Below are 24,965 nucleotides of genomic sequence, written 5' to 3' on the forward strand. Positions count from 1 at the left end.
TGCTTCACATCCAAAAAATTCAAAAGCACCAAACCTCCTAGAAAACACCCCAACCCAAAATCCAAAAAAGTTTTAAAAGTTTAACTTACCAAATGGCTGCAAAAGAAGTTTTGGAAAAGCTTCAAAAATCACCAAAGTCTTCAAAAACCTCAAAAAAGGCTACCACACCGCGTGCTATGAGTTGCTCCTCGAAGTCAAGTCGCAACTGCACCTCTTCAAGCAATGCACCCTGGGTATTAACGGTTTTAAGAAAAAGGAAACAAACTTGCAAGCCGTTTTCGTCTTGCGAAGCAAGCCCATAGGGAAATTCGTCTTGCGAAGCAACTCAAAAAACGAAAAACTCTTTCGTCTTGCGAGTTTTTTGTCTTACGAGGCATTCGTCTTTCAAGGTACCACTGTATTCATATTTTCTAAAATGTGTTTATTATACCCCAGGTGCAGCCTGACTTTCCTCCACCTTGAGTGTGGCTCCACCTCACCGCCCTGCCTCTCTTTTTTTAATCAAAGTTGGAGACAGCTTATTGAGAGTCTTGAAATCAGGTCTGCATCTGTGGCTCCAGTAAAGCTCATCCCCATGCCAAAAATGACTTCATGAGCATGTCCTGACAACAAGCAGTTTTTAAAAATAATAACAGTGCTGTGGCCAGAGGTAGTTGCTTCCTGGAAAATATACTTGGGGGGGGGGAGTGGAGAGAAATAATCTCCACTTTCCTCTTGTTTAGGTGATGGATGGAAAGCTAGAAACTGAATAGGATAGATAAAGAGGAAACTTGCCAAGGACAATAAGAGTTTCATTGGTAACATGCAACAAACAGAAGATGTGGGGGATGTTTGCAAGAAGAATCTGAAATTTTTGGCACACCTCCGAACGGTCATGGAAATGAGACAAAGCAAAGCAAGAGAGAAAGGAATTTGAGAAGCAGAAATGGAGATGTTGTACACAATAGGATGATTATGGTTATTATTATTTTAAAAAACGTGCCTACACAAAAGCACTGGCTCGCGTGGGTAGATTAGAAAAAAAGAAAGAAAAAACTGTGCTTTTCAGATACCCTGCCTGGGAATAGAACCAAGGCTGACTGAAATAACTCAGGGTTTCTAAGCCTAAATTTAAGAATGGCACTAATTGGATTTACATCGGAAATGGCTCTGGCATTTTAATTCTGAAAGGCAGCAATCCAGAATTAATTGACTGCAGAAGCAGCCCCGTTGCATTCATTTGGTCTGCTCTGGAAGTAGGCAGATAGTAGATTTAGGGACCTCCCCCCATGCGGTTGTCCTTTTTATCATGCATTCATTTGTGCTCAAGATAAGAACCTCAGAAGAGGCTGCTGGATCGGACCAGTGGCTCGTCTAGTGCAGAATCCTGTTCTCACAGTGGCTAATGGGAAACCTGCAAGCGGGACCCAGGCATAAGAGCACTCTCCCTTCCTGTGGTTTCCAGGAATTGGTACCCAGAAACATTACGGCCTCCAACCGTGGAGGTAGCACATAGCCATCATGTCTAGTAGTTGCTGACAGCCTTCTCCATCCGCGATGGTATCAGGGCAGTTATACATGCTGCCGTTTTTCAATACTGTTTGGACCTGCAGAAGTTTCAGGGCTAACTTGCTGCTCTTGTATCCAATTGGTGCACATCTTGTAACCCCACCCCCCAATTTTTTTATTTATTTGTGTTATGTGCTGAAGTTCTCACCCTGGGCGAGCAGGGGAATACTGTAGATAGTTTTCACTCAGGTCCACATATGCAAATAAGGGATTGAAAGTGACATTCAGTGATTGGATAGTTACAGAAAGTGGTTACTGTTGCGTTGTAGTTGAGCTCTATATAAGCAGGCTGGCTGAACCCTTCAGTTCAGTTCTGTTCTGGCCTGTGAATAAACAAGAGCTGTTTGAAGAATCTCTGTGTTGTCTGATGTGTTCACCCACAACTTAACAATTTGGTTTTTCAGACTGAAAACATACAACATAAAAGCAACATTCCAAACAATCTCTTGGACTTCCCACCTCCCCTTTGTGGGTCCTACTGTTAGTCATTTCCTCCTGCAACTTTTATAATAATCCAAATCTTTTACCTCTCCATTGTATCCAGAATTCACCCTTAAACGACAACCCTACTAAAAATTTTAACAGTTTACAATGGTCTTTAAGATAAGTTATACGTTTTCCCCATTTGTTATAAAAATTTTGGTCTTCCTGATTTCTGATTCTTCCGGTCATTTTAGCCATTTCGGCATAATCCATCAACTTCCATTCTTCTCTGGTAGGGACTTAATCTTCTTTTCCATCTCTGAGCCAGTAACATCTGTGCAGCCATGGTCGCATACATAAATAGTCTTTTCTGGTCCTTTGGGATTTCGGCACCTAGAATTCCTGAAAGGAAGGCTTCGGGTTTTTTCAAAAAGGTTATTTTAAACATTTTTTCATCTTGTAATTTCCTGCTGAAGTCTTGTAGCTTTTTATAGCACAAATGTTCCGGTTAAGTTTTCGCCTCCCTTTTTGTTGTGCTGTAGTGCCCCTCCAAGCAGCAATAATGTGATAACATTGGGGAGACATTGCTGAGCAACTAAGAACGCGGGGTGATGTGTGTGGACGGTCCAGTATAAACCCATCACCATCTCCTGACACACCAATGCACTATTACTACATCAATGGCACATTGCCCCTACGGCTGGTGTAATGGTTTAAAAGACCGGGAGATGGAAGAGAGATCTGGATAGAAATGAGGGTGTAGCAGAATAAAATGAGATTGTTTGGACGCTCCCAAAGACAACACAATGTCAGGCTGAAATTTCAGTGTTAAGACTACACAGGTAAATACAGTCTGATGCAAGAAATCTAAGGCACAATCTGCCAAAACACTGGCTGTTTTCAGACCTATAGATTTCCTGGAGTGACTTAGGCAAAATAGAGGCCAGATTCAGTCATAACTACATTGGCCTGTAGGACCAAGAATGAGCATTATGGCTGCTTGTTCCCTTCTCTCAAGTGCCTAACTGCCATACATGTGGGATTTGTTAAACCACAGTTTCCCATTGATGCTCGGACTACAACCCTGGCTTGCAAACCATCATCAGTAGTGTGAAATCCTAGTTTGTAGTTGGGGCTTAAACTACAGTTTCCTGGTTCAGGTGTAAGAAGAGGAAACTGTGGCTTAACAAACCTCAGATGTATGGCAGTGAGAGAGCAGAGAGAAGGAAAAGGGAGGATGAAGCACAGGGACACCTTGATTCTTTGCCCAATAAACCATGGTTTATCAGATTGAGGTGGTTAATGTTTGAATATGGTCACTGAGCATGTGCTAAACTTTGTCCTATTGAAATCAGTGGGACTTTCAGACCAATTTTAAGCATGTTTACTCAGTAAGCCCCATGTGTTCAGTATGTCTACGCAGGAGAAAGCCCCTTTGATTTCAATGGGACTTACTCCCAGGTAATGTATACAGCATGGAAGCCTTACTCCCTCATATGCACGTTCACAATTTCTGCCTAAGAGCATGGGCTGGATCATGCCCAAAGGCTTTTTAGCTCAAGGGCAATCAGGATTTTTCAAGCTCGACTAATTCATTTCCCGTTTTGTTCCCATTTGGTTTGCTGGTTTAATTAAGCTTATTTCAAGAGACATGAGAATTTAGTAAAAATAAAACAGAAAGCTGCGGAAAAATGAAAGGGAGACATTAGCAGTTAGCATTAATAATGCATATATTAAAAGCCTCTTGGGAAAATGTACAATGTAAGTTTAAAAACCTCTTGCTAAAACAGGCAGAATATTGTGAATCTTTTTCTTTTCAATTAACCAGTCCATACTTAGAATAAGGTCTCTCTCTGCTGTGGAATTAAGTTACCAGCAAGATTCAAGGCCTCACTGTTCTGTTCTTTAAAAGCAAGCTTCTAGCCCTCATGGAGGCTTGGTGTTGTTTTTTTTACTGGTGCAGAAACTTAGCGCTCACTTGAGTTCCTCCGTTCACTTCTCAGGAGGGGACAGCTCTTTGCACAATGCCACAAAACAGTGGGCCTGATGTTTTGGTGAGCATCTACACAAACTTTCATTGTTCAGAAGTCAGAGCTGGGAAAGGTTCCTGCCTGACCTGAGATGTTGGAGAATCACTACTGGAAGGAGGAAGATGCTGATTTACTAAAACCATTTAGGAACATAGGAAATCGCTTTATGCCATGTCAGACTGTTGCTCCATCTAGCTCAATATTATCTGCAGTGACTGGTAGAGGCTCTCAGGCAGGGGGCATTGCCATCCCTAGCCGGAGATGTCCGTAGGGACTGAACCTGGGAGCTTCTGCACACAGAGCTCTGACCCCTGAGCAGGGGCGCCAGCTAAGGGGGACCAAGGGGGACTTGCATGTCAAGAGAGGAGAAGCAGCTGAGTGACCGGGCTGTTGCTGAAAGCGTTGTTATTACAAACATTGGGTGAGCCCTTGGTGGTAATATCGCCACTGGGGGCTGCCTTGTTAGTGTTGGCCCACGGCAGGGCCTTTTCAGTGGTGATTCCCCAGTTGCAGAACGGCCTCCCCATGTGAGGCTCGCCTGTCTCCACCATGATCAGCTTTCAGGAGGAATTTGAAAACAGTCCTGTTTACCCAAGCATTTGGTGGCTGAAGAATACTGTTCCTGGTGACCCTGAGATCATTGGCTAGAAAAATGTCTTTAGTTGTAATTGTTTTTTTTATATATATATAATGTTTTAATCTGTTTTAGAATGTTTTTGTGGTTGGAGGATGGATGGTGGCTAACAAATTGAGGTTGAATCCTGGCAAGACAAAAGTTGTAATTGGGGGTTTTTTAGTTGCAATTGGGGTTTTTTTATAACGTTTTAATCTGTTTTAGAATGTTTTTGCAGTTGAAGGATGGATGGCAGCTAACAGATTGAGGTTGAATCCTGGCAAGACAGAAGTACTGTCTTTGGGGGACAGGCAGGGGTGGAGGATTCCCAGATCCTGAATGGGGTAACTGCCCCTGAAGGACCAGGTATGCAGCCTGTGTGTCATTTTGGACAGTAGTCCATGGAGGTGCAGGTCAATTCTGTGTCCAGGGCAGCTATCCACCAGCTTTATCTGGTACGCAGGCTGAGACCCTACCTGTCCACAGACTGTCTCACCAGAGTGGTGCATGCTCTGGTTATCTCCCACTTGCACTACTGCAATGCGCTCTACGTGGGGCTACCTTTGAAGGTGACCCGGAAACTGCAACTAATCCAGAATGCAGCAGCTAGACTGGTGACTGGGAGCGGCCGCCAAGACCATATAACACTGGTCCTGAAAACCTACATTGGCTCTCAGTACGTTTTTGAGCACAATTCAAAGTGTTGGTGCTGACCTTTAAAGCTCTAAACGATCCTATATACCTGAAGGAGCGTCTCCACACCCATCATTCAGCCCAGACACTAAGGTCCAGCTCCGAGGGCCTTCTGAGGGTTCGCTCCCTGCGAGAAGTGTGCTTATAGGAAACCAGGCAGAGGGCCTTCTTGGTAGTGGCGCCCGCCCTGTGGAACGCCCTCCCATCAGATGTCAAGGAAATAAACAACTATCTGACTTTTAGAAGACATCTGAAGGCAGCCCTGTTTAGGGAAGTTTTTAATGACTGATGTTTTAATGTATTTTTAATATTTTGTTGGCAGCCGCCCAGAGTGGCTGGGGAAACCCAGCCAGATGGGCGGGGTATAAATAATAAATTATTATTATTATTATTATTATTATTATTATTATTATTATTATTTATTATTATTATTATTATTTGCTTCATTTTTACCTTCAGGTTACCTGTTTGCCATCCTGACCTCCTTGAGGACAAAGGGCAGGGTGCAGATTCAATTCAATAAATAATAACTCTGTTTTGATTAATTCCTTACTTCCTATGCCTTGAGGCAGTTTGCAAATGCACCATGAAAAATGCTAAAAAGTTTTGAAAGCTGTACAAAAATCCAGCTGAAGATATACACTGAAAAACAATGCAAAAAGGGCTCCAGCTAAGGGGGGCCAAGGAGGACTTGCGTGTTACATGTGCAAGTTGCACTGCATGCGCTTGTGATATGAGCACATCACACTGTGCCGGCCTCCTCAATTGCAGGAGCAAACTGGCACGCCTGCCCTGGAATTATGAACCTTCCTCAATTTGTTAGCTTCCTTTCTTATGTTCAAAACAGTGACAGAAACCTATAAAACTGGATGGATCTATGGTTTGGACTCATAGCTGGTCTGAATCCTCAAGATGCGGAAGGATGAACATTGAAATAAACGAAAGAGGCAGAGTTGCGCACAATGGAATTGTAAAGCCGAAAGTTCTCTTTCCCCCGAACTTGGGGGTGGTTAACCTGTTGGACTCCAGTTCCCAACAGCCAACCTGAGCAAAGGATGATGGGAGTTGTAGTCCAGCAACATCTGGCATCCTAAAATCTACTCCCCACAGGCCGTCCAGAAACGCAGTGAGCCCACCAGTAGTTATTTAATTTAATGACAGCTTAATACCTATTTAATTATTTGGTTATATTTTAGTGGAGGGATTAATTATTCAATATGTTACCATCCTGTTTAATAGGGTATTACGGCGGCGGCCGCCCTGGGATTGATGAAACTGATAAAGGGCTGGATATAAATTGAACTAATAAGTAGATAAATAATTGACACAGTTTCTACTATGTGGTTGTTGTTGTTTTACTTTCAAAATAAATTTACTGGGAGACTTACAAAACATTAATATATTAAAAAATACCATAAATGCGATTCCATAAAATTTCCATAAACTGTAGAGAAACACAATATACTATAGAAGAAGTCCTGACGGGAGAAGAATGGCTACAGAAACTAATGGATTATGCAGAAATGGCGAAATTTACCCAAAGAATAAGAAATCAAGACAACCGACTTTTTATAAAGGAATGGAAGTGGTTTGTTTAATATTTACAAACAAACTGTAAAGAGATTAAGGCATTGGCAGGAATATTGTAATAACTTGTAGCTTCAAAAGACATATATGAGAACAGATGCATAAAATAATAAGTCAAGATAATTCGAAATATGCAGGGAATGATGTAAATAAATTCAAGGAACTGCAAAAAAGGAGGAAGGAAGTCAAGGTTTGAAATGTTAGAATTATTATAAATAAATTATATAATTTTGCAAAGCAGTAAAGCCTCAGAGGCAGTTGTTGACAGTTTTTTAGGGGAGGCAATCAAAGTGGGAAGAGAGAGGGGTGGAGGCAGTAAAATGTCATTCTTTTACACAGCATATCATAGGGTATATAATCCTATATATATAGGCTATATAATCCTATATATAGGATTATAGGGTTGGAAGGGAGCCCAGGGATCACCTAGTCCAGGGGTCTGCAACTCGCGGCTCCGGAGCCGCATGTGGCTCTTTTACACCTTTGCCGCGGCTCCGGGGCGGATACTAGCGAGGGGAGGAGGCGCATTGTGCTCCCCGACACTCCCCACTGTGGCGGACGCTGTACTGGCTGTGACGTCGCATGGGGGCGGTGCGTGCGTTAGTCACGCACCGTCCCGACGTCACCTTCCCGCCCGCCCGCTACATTGTAAGAGGCATGTACGCTGGTCACTGCATTGAAAGGGGGCATGTATGCTGGTCACTGTTTTGAAGGGGAGTGAAGAGCACACACACACAAAAAGGTAACCTTTAGATAGTGAGTCTCATGATCTACCAACTGAACCATCCCAAGCCCAAGCTTTTGTGTCAGCGTCATGTAAACAGGTACAGTGGTACCTCTGTTTCTGAGTAATCTGTTCCGGAAGACCATTCGAGTTCCGAAATGTTCAAAAACCAAAAACTCAGTATGGAAAATTCAATACGGAAGCCGCGTGGCATGTTCAACTTCTGAGGCGAGTTCGAAGACCAAAGCTTCCGGGTTTACAGTGTTCAAAAACTGAAACATTCATCAACAGAGACGTTCGAAAACCAAGGTACCACTGTTTTTTTTTTGTGTGTGTTTTTGCAGCTGGTGCAAAAGTCCAGAAGTTCTGGTTGGTTGCAGATAGTTGATTGCAGTGTGTCTGTCCATCTCAGTATTGTCTGCACTGGCTGGCAGCAGCTTTCCAGACAGGGAGTCTCTCCCAGCCCTACCAGGAGAAACCGGGGATTGAACCTGGGAGCTTCGACATGCAATTTGGATGCTCTAACCGCCGAGCTAGGGATGCGGGTGGCGCTGTGGGTTAAACCACAGAGCCTAGGACTTGCTGATCAGAAGGTCAGCGGTTTGAATCCCCGCAACAGGGTGAGCTCCCGTTGCTCGGTCCCTGCTCCTGCCAACCTAGCAGCTCGAAAGCACGTCAAAGTGCAAGTAGATAAATAGGTACCACTCCAGCGGGAAGGTAAACGGCGTTTCTGTGCGCTGCTCTGGTTCGCAATAAGCAGCTTAGTCATGCTGGCCACATGACCCGGAAGCTGTACGCCAGCTCCCTCGGCCAATAAAGCGAGATGAGCGCCGCAACCCCAGAGTCGGCCACGACTGGGCCTAATGGTCAGGGGTCCCTTTACCTTTACCTTTAACCACCGAGCTATGGCTCATCCCTTGGAGAGGGATTGTTCCTGGAATATTTTTCCCGTTCCACAAACCTGTGTCTTTGTGAGCCTTCCAGTGCTCAGATATACGGACATTTAAGTAGTGTCTTTAATGTCTGGATTTTGTATTTGAGGAAAACAATATGCTTCAGTTCATTTAAAACAAAACAAAAAAACAAGCACCAGTTATGCTCAGCATGATCCCTGATTTCTGGTCACCCATTTTTGCAAAACTGTTTTCATACATTAACAGCTCAGGTTGCATACCGGAAGGGTAGACCCATTAGTTTGTTAGATGTAGCCTCTAAACTATATGCCAGGCTCCACACTGGAGGAATGGGCAGATACAAATAAGGTGATATCTGAAGTCCAGGCAGGTTTCCAAAGAGGAAAATCCACATTGGACCAGTGCTTTGTGATTAACTTTCTGCTATGTAAATACATCCGTAATTTGAAGCAAAAATTTTATGCCGCTTTTATTGATCTAAAGTCAGCTTTCAATACGGTCCCAAGACACGCATTGTGGCAAAATTTGGAAAAGACAAATATAGACCTCCGTCTATTATTTCTCATCAAAACACTATATACTGACAAGTAAAGGTGGATCTGGCTGGCCATTTCATCACTAGAATTAAGACCATTACTGGAATCAAACAGGGATGCATCTTGGCGCCTTTCCTGTTTAATTTTTATGTTAATGACATGGTTAAAGAACTGGAGGGCCTACAGTTTGCTCCTGTCACAATTCTCTCGATATGCTCGGTTTCATTCCTTGCAATCTTAACAGAGTGTTCTGGCATCTGAATGCAAAACAACAACAAAAACCTCTTTTACTTGTTGAAGGCAATACCTAAAGGGCTGAACCTAAGCGATAGCTCTGTGTATGTGTATCTGTTTAGTGGTAGCATAAAAACCATATCCCTGCCCTGGGATTCCATTTTTCAAGCGCATTCCAGGAAGATGAGCTGCAGGCTGCCAAGCTCGAAAAGTGTTTCAAGAGAACTGATTGCCTTTATTTATAGGAGGACAAGGGGTTCATTTCTACCAGGCTGGTCGTTGGTTTGCTGCTGCCCTATTAAGCCCGCCGTATGGCTAACAACCGCTCTGTGATACTCACTGCCCAGATTCGTTTTGATAGCCTCCTGTAATGCTTTTTGCAGCTCCGCTTTCAGAAGAGATCAATTAGGCAGCTCCAGGCTCCACCTAGTGCTCAATCACTGTGCCTGACTGGCTCCCCAAAACAGCCGCCTTTGTCTACTCTACTCCATCCTTTCAACCCAGTGCCCTCCAGATGTTTCAGACTCCCATTACTGGGGCTGATGGGAGTTACAGGTCAAAATATCTGGAGGGCATGTCAGGTGGCAGGGTAGAATCATAGAATCATAGAGTTGGAAGAGACCACAAGGGCCATCGAGTCCAACCCCCTGCCAAGCAGGAAACACCATCAGAGCACTCCTGACATATGGTTGTCAAGCCTCTGCTTAAAGACCTCCAAAGAAGGAGACTCCACCACACTCCTTGGCAGCAAATTCCACTGTCGAACAGCTCTTACTGTCAGGAAGTTCTTTCTAATGTTTAGGTGGAATCTTCTTTCTTGTAGTTTGGATCCATTGCTCCGTGTCCGCTTCTCTGGAGCAGCAGAAAACAACCTTTCTCCCTCCTCTATGTGACATCCTTTTATATATTTGAACATGGCTACCATATCACCCCTTAACCTCCTCTTCTCCAGGCTAAACATGCCCAGCTCCCTTAGCCGTTCCTCATAAGGCATCGTTTCCAGGGTAGAGGCTGGTATATTTGCTAGACATACCTTCAGCTATCTTTGAATCTTCATTATGCTCATTTATCTCTTGTATTTATAGGTATCGTTTTAGCATCGTCGGTCCTGGAAGCTTTTATCCCTCCCAGAATGCCTCAGGTTCTTAGCAGAAACACTCCGTACTGATGACAGTGTTTTGCCTCTTCTTGCAGGGATTCTTCAGAGAGGATGTTGGCCCCGAAGAAGTGGCAGAACCAGTGGAACCAGTCAGTGCTAAGAAGCCAAAACCAAAGGTAAATGTAATATGATCTGAATCTTGAGAGCCAACATGGTGTACTGGTCAGAGTGCTGGGTTCAAATCCCCACTTGGCCATTAAGCTCACCGGGTGACCATGGGCCAGGGCCTGCCTCTCTCAGCTTCAACTACTGGACAGGTTCCAGCAAAGGTTCTTCTAACATTACATTCCATGTCTGCAGGAACCTGAGAAGAAGCTCCTGCCTTTTAGAAACTTAGAAAAGGACCTGAGGACCCTCCATAAAGACCTTGCACACACAAGGTAGGAACATGGCGTGATACCATATGTCAACGTCTAGCGAAATCTGTAGCTGCAGATGCAGGGATCCCTGCACTCTACTCTTGGTTTCTGAGCTCATTCCCAGAAGTACGTGATGTGCTTTATCACCCTTGTACTAGCCACAGGTTTTGAACCTGACTTTTCATCCTCTTATTATCAGAGATATTGGGCGGTATCCATCGCAAGGATTTCTGCTTGAGCAACAGAGCTGCCCTGCCTTCTCTTGCACCTCAGATCTGCTTTGGAGGGTTGAGGAAATCTCCAGAACAGAATTAGCAGTGTAGGAAGCTGCCTGAAACCAACTCAGGCCACTTGTCTCTTCCAGTCCTACCTGGAGATTCCAAGGATTGAACCTGTGACCTCCTTGCATGCAAGGCAGTTGCTGTACCTCTGAGCTACAGCCCTTCACTATACTTTGTCAAGCACTGGTCCATCCAGCTCAGAACTGTCCTCCCTGACTGGCAGTGGCTCTCCAGGGTTTCAGGCACGGGATCTCTCTCAGTCATACCTGGAGATGTTGCGACTTTCTTCATGCAAAGAAGATTCTCTGCAGTTGGTTGATGGACACACATTCCCCCCGCACACTGAGCCATGGCGCTCCCATTTAGGGGGAACACAGGGAGAGGAGAGGGAGGGGGAGTTCCCTTGCACAGCCAAAAGTCCTTGCGCTAGTGAATAGCTCAGTTGGTTAGAGCATGGTGCTGATGACTCCAAGGTTGCAGGTTCGATCTTCATATGGGACAGCTGCCTATTCCTGCATTGCAGGGAGTTGGACCAGATGATCCTCAGGGTCGCTTCTGACCCTACAGTTCTATGATTCTATAGTGGCTCTGTTTAGTTGGATGAAGCCCATTGAGTTGTATTCAGTGTTTGTCATACTGATCCACTGAGACAAAAAGGCATGACTAACTTAGGCCCATTGATTTCAGTAGGTCTAGTCTCACTAGAACTTAACTGGATGCAAGCTTAATCTCTGAGATGTCTTCAAACTATAGCAGCATTCTGGACTAGATGGGCCATTGGCTCCTCTTATGTTCTTAAGCACTTATAATAGGGACGCAGGTGTCCCTGTGGTCTAAACCACTGAGCCTCTTGGGCTTGCCGATTGGAAGGTCAGCAGTTCAAATCCCTGTGACAAGGTGAGCTCCCATTGCTCTGTCCCAGCTTCTGCCAACCTAGCAGTTCGAAAGCACGTCAAAAAGCGCAAGTAGATAAATAGTGACCGCTGTGGCGGGAAGGTAAATGGCATTTCCATGCGCTCTGGTTTCCATCACGGTGTCCCATTGTGCCAGAAGTGGTTTAGTCATGCTGGCCACATGACCCGGAAAGCTGTCTGTGGACAAACGCCAGCTCCCTTGGCCTAAAAGCAAGATGAGCACAGCAACCCCATTGTCGCCTTTGCCTGGACTTAACTGTCCAGTGGTCCTTTGCCTTTTGACCTTTATATTGGTGGGAATTTAATATGCCATCGTAGATTTATAGAGTTGGGACCATCTTGTCCAGCAGCACTGCAACGCAGGAATCTTCCACCGAATGTGGGGCTTGACCCATGACCCTTAGATTAAGAGACTCAGGTGCTACCGTACCGACTGATGTTCAGACGTATGCACAGGTGGCAAAACAGACCATCTCATGTTCTGATTTGGCTGGTGCATGCATTGGAGAGCAGAGAAATGCCAGTTAAGGGGGGTGGGGAGTCACAAATGGAGTGGCCTCCAGCGACGACACTTTAAAATTGAGCAGAGGTGGCTGGAACTGATGGAAATTTCCATTTGTATGCTTGTTGCACGTGATGGCTCCTTTGGTCTTCATATACTCATTAATTTGAATATCAGACTTTTGCAGCAAGAACATCAGCGGTAGGTACAAATGCCATGATTTACCGCTTGCAGGGTTTAGCAACAGCCCGATGCAAAATGAACGCTGACAAACGATCGCTGCCAACCGCAGAAGGGCACATACATCCCCAAACTCACATTCTCATCCAGAGTAGCATCTTTCAAAAGCAGTTCTGCAGAGAACAGACAGTAAACAACAGAAAGGAGGCAGGTGCTAGTTAATCTTAGGGCAGTTGGGCCCAGGCAATTTGTCCTAATTCCTTTGGCTGGCTATTTCAGGTCTCCCTTGCGCTAGGTTTCCTCAAGACATCAGATGAGGCAGGAGAAGTACAGTGGTACCTCAGGTTACATATGTATGCTTCAGGTTACAGACTCCGCTAACCCAGAAATAGTGCTTCAGGTTAAGAACTTTGCTTCAGGATGAGAACAGAAATCATGCTCCGGCGGCGCGGCAGCAGCAGGAGGCCCCATTAGCTAAAGTGGTCCTTCAGGTTAAGTACGGACCTCTGGAACAAATTAAGTACTTAACCCGAGGTACCACTGTACATGTATTCTGAGCACTGGGGTAATCAGAAGCAGAACCATGTTATCTTTGAGCAAGAAGATAGGAGAAGCAGCTGGGTGTCTGAGCTTTTGCAGAAAGCATTGTTATTACAAACATTGGGTGAGACCTTGGTGGTAATATCGCCACTGGGGGCTGCCTTGTTGGTGTTGACCCAGGGCAGGGCCTTTTCAGTGGTGATTCCCCTGTTGCAGAATGGCCTCCCCATGTGAGGTGTGCCCGTCTCCATCATGATCAGCTTTCAGGAGGAATTTGAAAGCAATCCTGTTTACCCAGGCATTTGGTGGCTGAAGAATACTGTTCCTGGCAACCCTGAGATCAGTGGCTAGAATAATGTCTTTAGTTATAATTGTTTTTTGTAATGTTTGAATCTGTTTTAGAATGTTTTTGCTTCATTTTTATCTCCACGTTACCTGTTTTCCACCCTGAGCTCCTTGAGGACGAAGGGCAGGGTACAGATTCAATCCCAACAAATAATAACTCTATTTTGATTAATTCCTTCAGGGGAGTACCATATGCCCAGAGAACCTGTCATTGTGCCATGGGTGTGGCTGAGTCCACCGAACACATTCTCTTGACTTGCCCTTCTTATGCAGAGCTTAGACAAAATTTTATAGACCCACTCCTATGTCAATTTAGCTTCCTACCCGAAGAAAACCAGGTTTTACACTTCCTGAATAATGTCACTAGAGCTAAACCTTCCTTGGTGGCCAAATTTCTTTTTTTAGCTTTTAAGCGTCGCAAGACTATAATTGACTGTACTGATATGGGGCTATCTGTTTAGCCCATTTTAGTGTTGGCTAAGTTCTAAAATCTTCCTGGATGTTTTAACTGTGTATTGACAAATGTATTTTTTTCTGACTGACGGTCGAATAAAAGGTTGATGATGATGATGATTAATTCCTTAATTCCTTACCTTTGCCTTGAGGCAATTTTCAAATGTCCCATGAAATATGCTAAAAACAGTTTTGAAAGCTGTACAGAAATCCAGCTGAAGATATACATTAAAAAACAATGCAAAAAAGGAGTACCTAAGGCAGAGACCTTTTCATCCTGCTGGAAAATCTTGTCGGAACGAAAAGGTCTCCAGTTGTTTCCTGAAAGTAATGTTTCCTGATGTGAAGAGGTCTCTTTTACCAGCAACCGTTGGTTCCTATACAAGGATGCAAATTCTTCCATTTTCCGATGATAAATGAAAGCTAGAAATGTCAGCTTCCCTAAAGAGGCAGATCCCAGGCAGGTAAACAACAACAATTATTACAGTATTTTTCGCCCTATAGGGCGCACCGGCCCATAGGGTGCACCTAGGTTTTTTGGGGTGGGGAGAATTTTTTTTCCCCTCCAGGCATGGGGCTGGGGTGGGGGAAGCCCGAGCTTGCGGAGAGCTGCCCGAAGCCCGGGGTGCACCCTGCTGCACTCCCCAGGTTTCGGTCTGCAGGCTGCTGTCCACAAGCCTTGGGAGCCCGGCAGAAAATCATGGAGAATGAGAGGGGTCCTTCATTTTTGGAGGGGAAAAAGTGTGTCCTATAAGGCGAAAAATATGGTAATTATATTTGCATCCCACCTTTCCTCCAAGGAGCTCCATCAAGGTGGAGGGGAGGGAATGGTTCTCCTCACTATTTCATCCTTACAACAACCCTGTGAGGTAGGTGAGACTGAGAGTGAGTGACTGACTCCAAGGTCACTCAGTGAGCTTCATGACCAGGGGTAGGCAAACTAAGGCCCGGGGGCCGGATCCAGCCCAATCACCTTCTCAATCCGGCCCACGGACGGTCCAGGAGTCAGCATGTTCTTACATGAGTAGAATGTGTCCTTTTATTTAAAATGCATCTCTGGGTTATTTGTGGGGCATAGGAATTCGTTCATTTTTTCCCTTCAAAATATAGTCCAGCCTCGCCCCCTCCACAAGGTCTGAGGGACAGTGGACTGGCCCCCTGCTGAAAAAGTTTGCTGACCCCTGTAATATGACCAAGTGGGGAATTGAACCCTGGTCTCCCAGGTCCTAATCCAACGCTCTAACCACTACACCTCCTTGGGGACGTCATTGCCGCTTCTGACCCAGTCCATCATCAATAGTGTTCTGGGGAGTGAGGAGACGGCCCCTGAACTTGGCTCTGCTGGCTTTGACCAATAAGGTTTTTAGTCCAAAACATCTGAAAGGCTGCTGAGGTCAATGTATCCCAATCCCTACACTGTTGAGGATTTGACAGTGACACACGTCTCAGCTCCCGGCATGAATCACAGGTAATTAAACTGAAATGCCACTGAAGACCGAGGCCGCTGAAATTGCCTTTAAAAGCTTTATTAACACAACCCGCAACATTATAAAGTAACTGCAAAAAAAAAAGAGATAGAAAAATGTCAGCTATAGATGTAGCACAGGATGAACCCAGTCAGCACAATGTACACAAAGAAATGGAATCCAAATCCCAGTGAGCAAAGGGGAGTGGCTTGCCTAGATTAATGTGGGAAAAGCAAGCAAGAGCGGGATGAGATCCTAACACTTTCAGAAGTAAGTCCCAATGAGTTCAATGGGGCTTACTCCCCTAGTAAGTAGGTTTAGGGCTTGTTATAAGAATTCTAAGGTCTCAAATATAAATTAAATGTTCATAAATGTACAAGGCAAACACATACATAAGTACAGTGGTACCTCGGGTTACATACTCTTCAGGTTACAGACTCCGCTAACCCAGAAATATTGCTTCAGGTTAAGAACTTTGCTTCAGGATGAGAACAGAAATTGTGCTCCGACGGTGCGGCAGCAGCAGGAGGCCCCTTAGCTAAAGTGGTACCTCAGGTAAAGAGCGGTTTCAGGTTAAGAACGGACCTCCGGAACGAATTAAGTACTTAACCCGAGATTTGTTGTTGTTTAGTCGTTTAGTCGTGTCCGACTCTTCGTGACCCCATGGACCAGAGAACGCCAGGCACCTCTGCCCTCCACTGCCTCCCGCAGTTAGGTCAAACTCATGCTGGTAACCTCAAAAACATGCTGGTAACCCGAGATACCACTGAATATAAACCACGTGTCTGAAATAGTACAGAAGAGCAATCCTGAAGCCATTTTGACTCTCCCAAATTGGCCTCAAATATTTCTCTGCAAGGAGGAAGGAAATGGGAAACCTTCCCCATGGTCTTTTGCTTACAAATCCTGTCTTAAGAGTGTATTTGTGTAAAGTATTAACGATCACAAAAGAATGGCCAGGCTCAGTGGCGTAGTGTGGGGGGTGCATGGGGGGCCGGCCGCACCGGGTGCAACATCTGGGGGGGCGCGCTCGCCGCCTCCGGAGTCGCTGAAGAGCCTCGGGCGCAGGCTGTAGCAGAGCCCCATGTCTCGTGGAACCGACGAGCCGTGCGCGCGTCCGGGCTGAAGGCGTCCGGCAGGCAGCGGCTCTCAGCGCTCGCCGCGGTCCCCGTGCGTCAGGGCCGCAGAGGGCGCGCCAGGCAGCCCCTCCTCACAGCCCTGCCGCCGCTGCTGCAGCGGCACGGCCATGTTGCATTTTCCTTGCCTCTCTGCCCTCCTCCTCCGGGCAAGCGGCGTCATTTGGGCGGCAGCGCCAGCGGCAACTCGCCTCAGATCACCTGACACGGACCTGCCGCCGCTTCTGTGGCTACCTTACCATAAATACCCCAGCCCAGGCAGCAGCAAGAAGGAGCTGGCAGCGGCGGCAGGTTAGGGGTTAGGGGGCGCAAATTACTTGCCTTGCCCCGGGTGCTGACAACCCACGCTACGCCACTGGCCAGCCTGCCCAGGTAATGCAGTCAGTGACCATTATCAGGTATCCTGGCAGACAGGATTTCTGCTGTAGACTGCCTCCCCTGCTGTAGACCGCCTCTTTCTGTGATGTATGTAGGATGTTTTAGGGCGGTGGTCTTGGGCTACAGGGTGGGCAATTTCAAAAGTCTATATAAGGGCTCACACACCATTGTTCAGGGTTCTCCTCCCCCCCCCTTGTGTGGTGAGTGGGGCCCCTGTTACAGCAGTTTAATAAAGATCAGGCTTACTAGCTGCTTTGCTTCTCAATATACTCTGGTTGGCTTCTGTTATTCTGTAGCTCAAGGCCACCCCCCAAAACATCATACATACATCATGGGGGGCAGATAAATAGGTACCACACTGGCGGGAAGGTAAACGGCGTTTCTGTGTGCTGCTCTGGTTTGCCAGAAGCGACTTAGTCATGCTGGCCACATAACCCGGAACGTGTACGCCAGCTCCCTCGTCCAATAAAGCGAGATGAGCGCCGCAACCCCAGAGTCAGCCACGACTGGACCTAATGGTCAGGGGTCCCTTTACCTTGACTATTTCAGACACATGGTTTATATACTTATGTATGTATTTGCCTTGGAGCTTTATGAACATATGATTTATATATATGAGACCTTAGAATTCCTATAACAGCAGCATCACAGAGAGTCAAATTGCAGGATTCGCAGGCATGGACCTGATGTATTCATTCTGGTCTCTGCTGACCTCCAGACTTAAGACACTTCCTGCTCCTTTGCCCTGTGCCAAGCTGTTAACACTGGTATTCTGCCAGGCCTCAACTCCCCTTTCTTTCTTTCTTTCTTTCTTTCTTTCTTTCTTTCTTTCTTTCTTTCTTTCTTTCTTTCTTCTGTTCCTCTTCAGCCCACTGCTTTTCAGCCTCGGCTGCTGTAAGCCCCTGTTCGTACTCTGCCAATTCCTTCCTCTCCCAACGCCAGCAAATCAGCCGGAGCAGATCAGGCTCTCGGTGTGGCTGTGATCGTGGCCGAAGATACGATGAGCACCTGCAGGACAGAGAGAAATTGTGCCGCCGCTTGGGGACTTTGGCGTTACCTGCCAGCGCTAGACTTCCTCTGCAGCTAATGCCTGGTAATGCCAGTTGCTTGGAAACAGGTGCTCTGTTGCTTCGTATCCTAGGCTTCTTCCCTTGTTTCGCCATTTGGCAGCCAGCGCTCTAATTGGCATGCTTCTTGCGTGGTCACGGCTGGAGGTTTGCAAAATTCTGTTCCAGAAAGAAAGAGGGGAGAAAGAGAGTGGATCAGCATTGGGGGGAGAGAGAGACTTTCTTTCTCCGTGAATGACAGCTCACGTTAATTAGACAGCAGACATGAGCAGACAGGGAGCAGAGTGTCTGGGTGGGTGGAATATTACCTACGCCATCAGTCATGAAAGGAAAGCGCTATTTTCTGGGCCCAGCAACAGCACTGCATCTCCCAGTTGCGCACCCGCGACACAGTTTGCCCTGGAGTGGAACTCTGTAAAGAACATAAGAACATGGGGGAAGCCTGTAGGATCAGGCCAATAGCCCATCTTTTCCAGCATCCTGTTCTCACAGTGCAGACTCTATATGTTGTTTGTTTTGTGAGACAATGGAGTGCACCTATGGGGGTGAAGCCAAACTGCTACAATAGCTGCACCAAAGTGACCTCCCCGGGGTGCAAGCCAGGGCAGTGTGTATTGTGGTTCTGGGGCTGCCCATATGTGGTCGCTAAGTGTGGAACTCCCTCCCCTCAGAGGTGAGTCTGGCACCTTCATTATACTGTTTCTGGTGAGTGCCGATAACACACCTCTTTACCTAGGCTTTTGACACTTGAGGTGTGTTATTCTGCAATTGTCAGTTGTTTAAACCTGTTTTTAATACTGTGTTTTACTATTGTTTTACTATTGTTCGAATCCCCGCAACGGGGTGAGCGCCCGTTGCTCGGTCCTAGCTCCTGCCCACCTAGCAGTTCGAAAGCACGCCAAAGTGCAAGTAGATAAGTAGGTACCGCTCTGGCGGGAAGGTAAACAACGTTTCAGTGCGCTGCTCTGGTTTGCCAGAAGTGGCTTAGTCATGCTGGCCTCTTGACCCGGAAGCTGTACGCCGGCTCCCTCGGCCAATAAAGCGAGATGAGCTCCGCAACCCCAGAGTCGGCCACAACTGGACCTAATGGTCAGGGGTCCCTTTACCTTTACTATTGTAACCTGCTCTGGGACCTCTGAGCGAAGTACGGGTCAATAATAATAATGATAATGATAATAAATTTTATTTATACCCCGCCCTCCCCAGCCGAAGCTGGGCTCAGGGCGGCTAACAACAATCAAAATAATCCAGCATTCTAAAAACCTTTCATTATAAAAATTAATTAAAATCAAATTGATGGCAACCATTGAGCAAAATTCTGTGCAGATTGCCAGACGAGGGGGTCAGGCTACGCTCTGACCAAAGGCCTGGTGGAACAGCTCTGTCTTACAGGCCCTGCAGAAAGATGTCAGGTCCCGCAGGAATAATAATAATAATAATAATAATAATAATAATAATAATAGTCGGATAAGTATGTTTTCACTCCTGCTTCAAAGAAATGAATCTGGCCTATTCAAACTTGACTCCTTTGTTATTCCGTTTATTACAAATTTACGAATAGATCAGCGGGGCGGTCAGACGTTTTAAGATAATTATACGCACATGCTGTTGTGTTAAGCATGAAAGCGAGCACCTCGTCAGCCTGCCATCCACCTGGTTTGCTGCCAGGTCATTTTTATTTTGGTACAGTACGAACCTGACCTTTATCTATATTAATTTAATCTTATAAAGGAGCTGGAGTATTCTGACGAAAATGATTAGCACTCAAAAAGGCGGCGGGGGTGGGAGGTGGGGGGGAGAAGCTCTCTCAATTTTCCCAGTGACGAAGTTATTAGTTTACAAGAAAGGCATGGCCTTTGTCGGCAAGGTGGCGGAAAATCCGTGTTGTGACTTCCAGCGGGCTGGAGCTCAATTACTGTAATAAATGCATTCCAAAGTTCATCTCAAACGCATTTGCATTTTAATGAATGATTCTTACCTCCTCGTCAAGTTGGCGGCAGAGGCTAATTTTATTAAGTTGCTGCATAAATACGATGCTTTTGAAACGAGGATTTAAATGGGAAGGTATTTGCTTTGCCCCCTCCCCACACCTTGTATGAAAATGACTAGCCCTTGTTTGTGCCACCTGCCAGGGACAGCGCAGAATGTGTGTGTGTGTTGAGAGATAGAGGTAGAGAGAGAAAGTGCTGTCAGAACATAATGCTTGCCTGGTAGAGGCAGGGTAGAAATTCGGTTCGGTTCTGATTTGCAGTTTCTGAAACAATACACGAACTGAAACACAGTCATCGTTCAAAATTGATGGTTGCAGTCCCCGTCGCAGCAGCACGCTTCCTGTGTGGATGCAACTGCTGAAGTTTAAGGAACAAGCAAAGCAAAATTGCATGGAACGGTATACATATATTTGGAGAAAACGACCCTTAAATGCTGCAGAATTTTGATGAGGCTTTTTAAAAGCAAAAACAAAAAGCATCAGAAACTGCTATGGAATTGTGGAGAACTAAACTTAAAAGGTTAAAGCTATGGTTTTCCCAGTAGTGATGTCTGGAAGTGAGAGCTGGACCATAAAGAAGGCTGATCGCCGAAGAATCGATGCTTTTGAATTATGGTGCTGGAGGAGACTCTTGAGAGTGCAAGAAGATCAAACCTCTCCATTCTTAAGGAAATCAGCCCTGAGTGCTCACTGGAAGGACAGATCCTGAAGCTGAGGCTCCAATACTTTGGCCACCTCATGAGAAGAAAAGACTCCCTGGAAAAGACCCTGATGTTGGGAAAGATGGAGGGCACAAGGAGAAGGGGACGACAGAGGACGAGATGGTTGGACAGTGTTCTCGAAGCTACTAACATGAGTTTGACCAAACTGCGGGAGGCAGTGGAAGACAGGAGTGCCTGGCGTGCTCTGGTCAGGGGATCACGAAGAGTCAGACACGACTAAACGACTAAGCAACAACAAACTTAAAAGATTGGAAGTGGTGTGTGAAATGGAGAGCTTCCGTACAGTTGGAAGACTCAGGACAGATAAATGAAAGTATTTCTTTATTCAACGTATAGTTGAACTATGGAACTCACTCCCGCAGGAGGGAGGCGTGGCCGACCAACTTAGATGGCTTTAAAAGGCGATTGGACAAATTCAGGGAGGGCAGGGCTCTCATTGGCTGCTAGCCACAATGACTGTGTTCTACCTCCACTGTCAGAGGCCTACATTTCTAGGGTTGCCATATTTCCAAAAGTGAAAATCGAGACACAAAAGTTGTTGGGCTTTTGCAGAATCTGAAAAAGAAGTCTTGAAGTAAGGTTAAAGCTTACTGGGAATGATCTATAATGAACTGAAAAAGATGTTTAAAATAACATTTGTAAAACAAAACCAAAACCCCAGAAGCTTTCCTTTTGGGAATTACAGGAACAGAACTACTGAAACTGTATAGAAATTTATTCATGTATGCGACTACAGCAGCAAGAATGTTACCTGTCCAAAAATGGAAAGAAGAAGTCATCCCAGGAATGGATACAAAAACATATGGAATATGCAGAAATAGCAAAACTTACTGGAAAAATAAGAAAGCAAGATAACAGACTTTTCATAAAAGCATGGAAATGGTTTATTGGATATTTACAAACAAACTGTAAGAACATTGGCAGGATTATTGTAATAACCTGCAGTTTCGTAAGAATATGTATTTAAAGCAGATGAATAAATGAACAAATTAAGTTAATTTGGATATGCAGAAAATATTAAAAATAAATTTAAGGAACAGCAGAAAGAGGGGGAAGGAAGTCAAGTTTTGAAATGTTAAAACAACAGTAAAATTATTGAAATGTATAAACCTGAAAATCATAAATAAAAGAACTTTTTTAAATGAAAAAAAAGAAGTTTTTGAACTTTTTAAAAGGAAATTTTCCAAAACCTATACATTCCACCGTGGGTTCCCATACGTCTGGAATTTCACAGACATTACAGGCAGACGGAGAATCACCTTGAGATTCAGAAGTGCAATTTGTTAAGTGTCTAGTAGCCTTCGAGTAGTTTTAATGCATTGCTGGGAAGGAAGAGGGTGTTCTGAACCCGGTTGCAGCCATTACTTGAGGAGGTACGCACAATGTTTCGGGAGATGGATGGGCTTGTCTGATTCGGACAGGGTAGAAATATGTTTTGCACGCGGACTGCAGAACAACTTGTCGTGATGTATCCATTTTGCTGGCAGTGAGCGCTTTGCGTTGTCTGTCTCGTCTGTCATCCGACAAAAGACTTCTTTTAAAAATAGAAAAGGGGGGGGGGGAGAGAGAGAGTGAGAGAGAGAGAGAGAGAGAGAGAGAGAGAGAGAGAGAGAGAGAGAGACGAAAGAAATCTTCTACTGCAGTCTCATAGCCAATGCAAAATTCAACTGTCTTCATCTCTCTCTGAACCACAAGCCTTTATTTGCCTAGAATCTGGATGAGGTCTTCTCCCCTTATATGTCACATATATATTTATTAAATATATGAACACCAGGCTTGTAGGGGAACAAATGCGTCTTATGATGGAAGCCACTGTTACATAGTCATCTTAGCACCATTGCTTTTTTAACTGTTATATCTTATAGTTTTTTTAGCTTTTTGTGCTTCTTTTATTTTTTGTGAACCGCCTTCAGTCCCTGTTCTGCAGAAAAGGTGGGATATAAATAAATCGTGGTGATGGGATAGCTCAGTTGGTAGAGCATGAGACTCTAAATCTCAGGGTTGTGAGTTCGAAACCCACATTGGGCAAAAGATTCCTGTATTGCAGGGGGTTCGACTGGATGACCCTCATGGTCCCTTACAATTCTGGGATCCTATGATGGTGACGATGATGATATACCAGTGTGGTGTTGTGGTTAGAGTGCTGGACTAGGACCTGGGAAACCACGGTTCAAATCCCCACTCGACCATGAACTTCCCTGTGTGATCTTGGGCCAGTCACTGCCTCTCAGTCTAACCTACCTCACAGGGATGTTGTGGGGATTAAATGAGGAAGGGAGATAAGAAGGTTTCCCACCTTAAGCTCCTTTGAAGAAAAGGACAGAAATGCAATGAGGAAATAATAATAATAATAATAATAATAATAATAATAATAATAATAATCTGCATTGCAGGGGTTGATGAACCTCACAATCCCTTCCAACTGTATCATTTTCTCTTTATACATATGTGTGTGTGTATAATATTTTTGTTTTACAATTTAAAGTACTCATTTTTGTATCCTTAAGATATCAATGACTTCCCTTCTTCTCATTCCATGGTTCATTTTACATATCATAAATCCCTGCATATTTTACAAAAAAACGATACCATTCAGTATTCCACTATTACATCCATCAAAACTTATTTACACTGTTGGATTTATCTTAAACGCTGCCAGTGTTTCAAGCTGTACGACTCTATGGTTTTCTCTACGATTCTATGATGAGTAATGGACCTCAAAGCCGTTTACAAAAAGAGTTAAGATTAAATCATCATCTTCAAACAAACAGACAAACGAACAGTTCAGGACAGCGATTAAAAACCTTCAGAAAATAATCAAATTCAGCAATGACCAAAAATAATCAAATTAAGCAGTTTCCGGATTAAAACACATGAAAACTTTCAATATGCCTGTGTAGGCTTTGCCCGAGCGAAAATGTTCTTGCCAGAGCAGACTGAAGGAGCCTGCGGATGTCTATAGGCATATAAGGTTGAGAAAGGCTGTTGTAGGTAGTCCAACACTTGGGTCAGGATTATGTGCTCCTCGGAGTTACCCTCCATCCTCAGACTCCTCCATTATGGGCTAGAACAGGAGTCAGCAAACTTTTTCAGCAGGGGGCCAGTCCACTATTCCTCAGACCTTGTGGGGGGCCGGACTATATTTTGGAAAAAGAATAAAATGAACGAATTCCTATGCCCCACAAATAACCCAGAGATGCATTTTAAATAAAAGGACAGGTTCTACTCATGTAAAAACACACTGATTCTCGGACCGTCTGTGGGCCAGATTTAGAAGGCGATTGGGCCAGATCCGGCCCCCGGGCCTTAGTTTGCCTACCCATGGGTTAGAATCTCTCTAGGGAATTCAATAGCTCGCCTTCCTTATAGGTTCTGTGTTTAGGCGTACAGGGTGTCCATCAGTTCTAGTACAGGAATCTGAATGGTAATCACGGCGGTTAGCAAATTCCTATAAATCTGTTTCATTATATGGGAGGGAGTTGCAGCACAGATGGCAATTGCGCACCTGTGCAGATGTTTCCTAGCTCGTCGCAATCAACACAAGATTGCTGGAGGGCCTGCGGGCTCTGAGTGACTTCTTTCCACCTTTGGTGGGAATGCCATTAGGTTTCATTATTCCGGTCCCGAGTATATTAAGAAATATCCAAAACAATTAAATCACCTGCCCAGGCTCCCCCACAACTGTCATTCGTCAATATGTGGACAGACAGCTTGTCACTCCGAAGAGCTCTTGATTTGGATTTTAGCTGCCGCTGGGATTTCAACAGCCCAGCAGTGGGAAACCTTGAAAAAAAATCCACATTTGGCTATGTGGTATTATAACTTACGGACTTTGGCTACCATGGGAAAAGTTGCACACAAACTGCATGTCTCCAAGGGGATGGAGGGTCCAGAATGCTTTTAAGTCATTCAGTAGGATTTTATTTCCTATGATTTAGGGCTGGGCGATATCTGGTTTTCAACATTGTGATATATCATCAGCTAAATGTTGTGCTATACCAGACATAGGCAAACTTGGCCCTCCAGATGTTTTGGGACTACAACTCCCATCATCCCTGACCACTGGTCCTGTTAGCTAGGGGAGTTGTAGTCCCAAAACATCTGGAGGGCCAAGTTTGCCTATGCCTGTGCTATACTAATATATCACAATGTCTGAAATAAGGATGGAGCT

At 45.0% G+C, this 24,965-nt stretch overlaps 1 protein-coding gene across 5 annotated transcripts in view; it reads left to right on the forward strand.

The window, feature by feature from the left end:
- The window catches only part of CCDC60 (coiled-coil domain containing 60), a 58,151-nt gene that overhangs the window by 16,866 nt on the left and 16,320 nt on the right, over window positions 1-24,965 (forward strand). For 3 of the 5 annotated variants that reach the window (XR_014559026.1, XR_014559027.1, XM_083717203.1), the window contains exons 2-3: window positions 10,497-10,577; window positions 10,762-10,841. Coding sequence is in view for 3 of the 5 variants with exons in the window: in XM_083717203.1 (XP_083573329.1) it covers window positions 10,497-10,577; window positions 10,762-10,841 (161 nt within the window). In the remaining 2 variants the exon portion in view is untranslated. Of the gene's footprint in view, window positions 1-2,693; window positions 2,814-10,496; window positions 10,578-10,761; window positions 10,842-24,965 lie in introns of those variants that run through there. The other 2 variants (XM_083717205.1, XM_083717204.1) reach the window with 2 other exon arrangements.

This window comes from Podarcis gaigeae (assembly GCF_964106915.1).
Source record: "Podarcis gaigeae genome assembly, chromosome: 16".
In the NCBI taxonomy this organism is placed as follows: Eukaryota; Metazoa; Chordata; class Lepidosauria; order Squamata; family Lacertidae; genus Podarcis; species Podarcis gaigeae.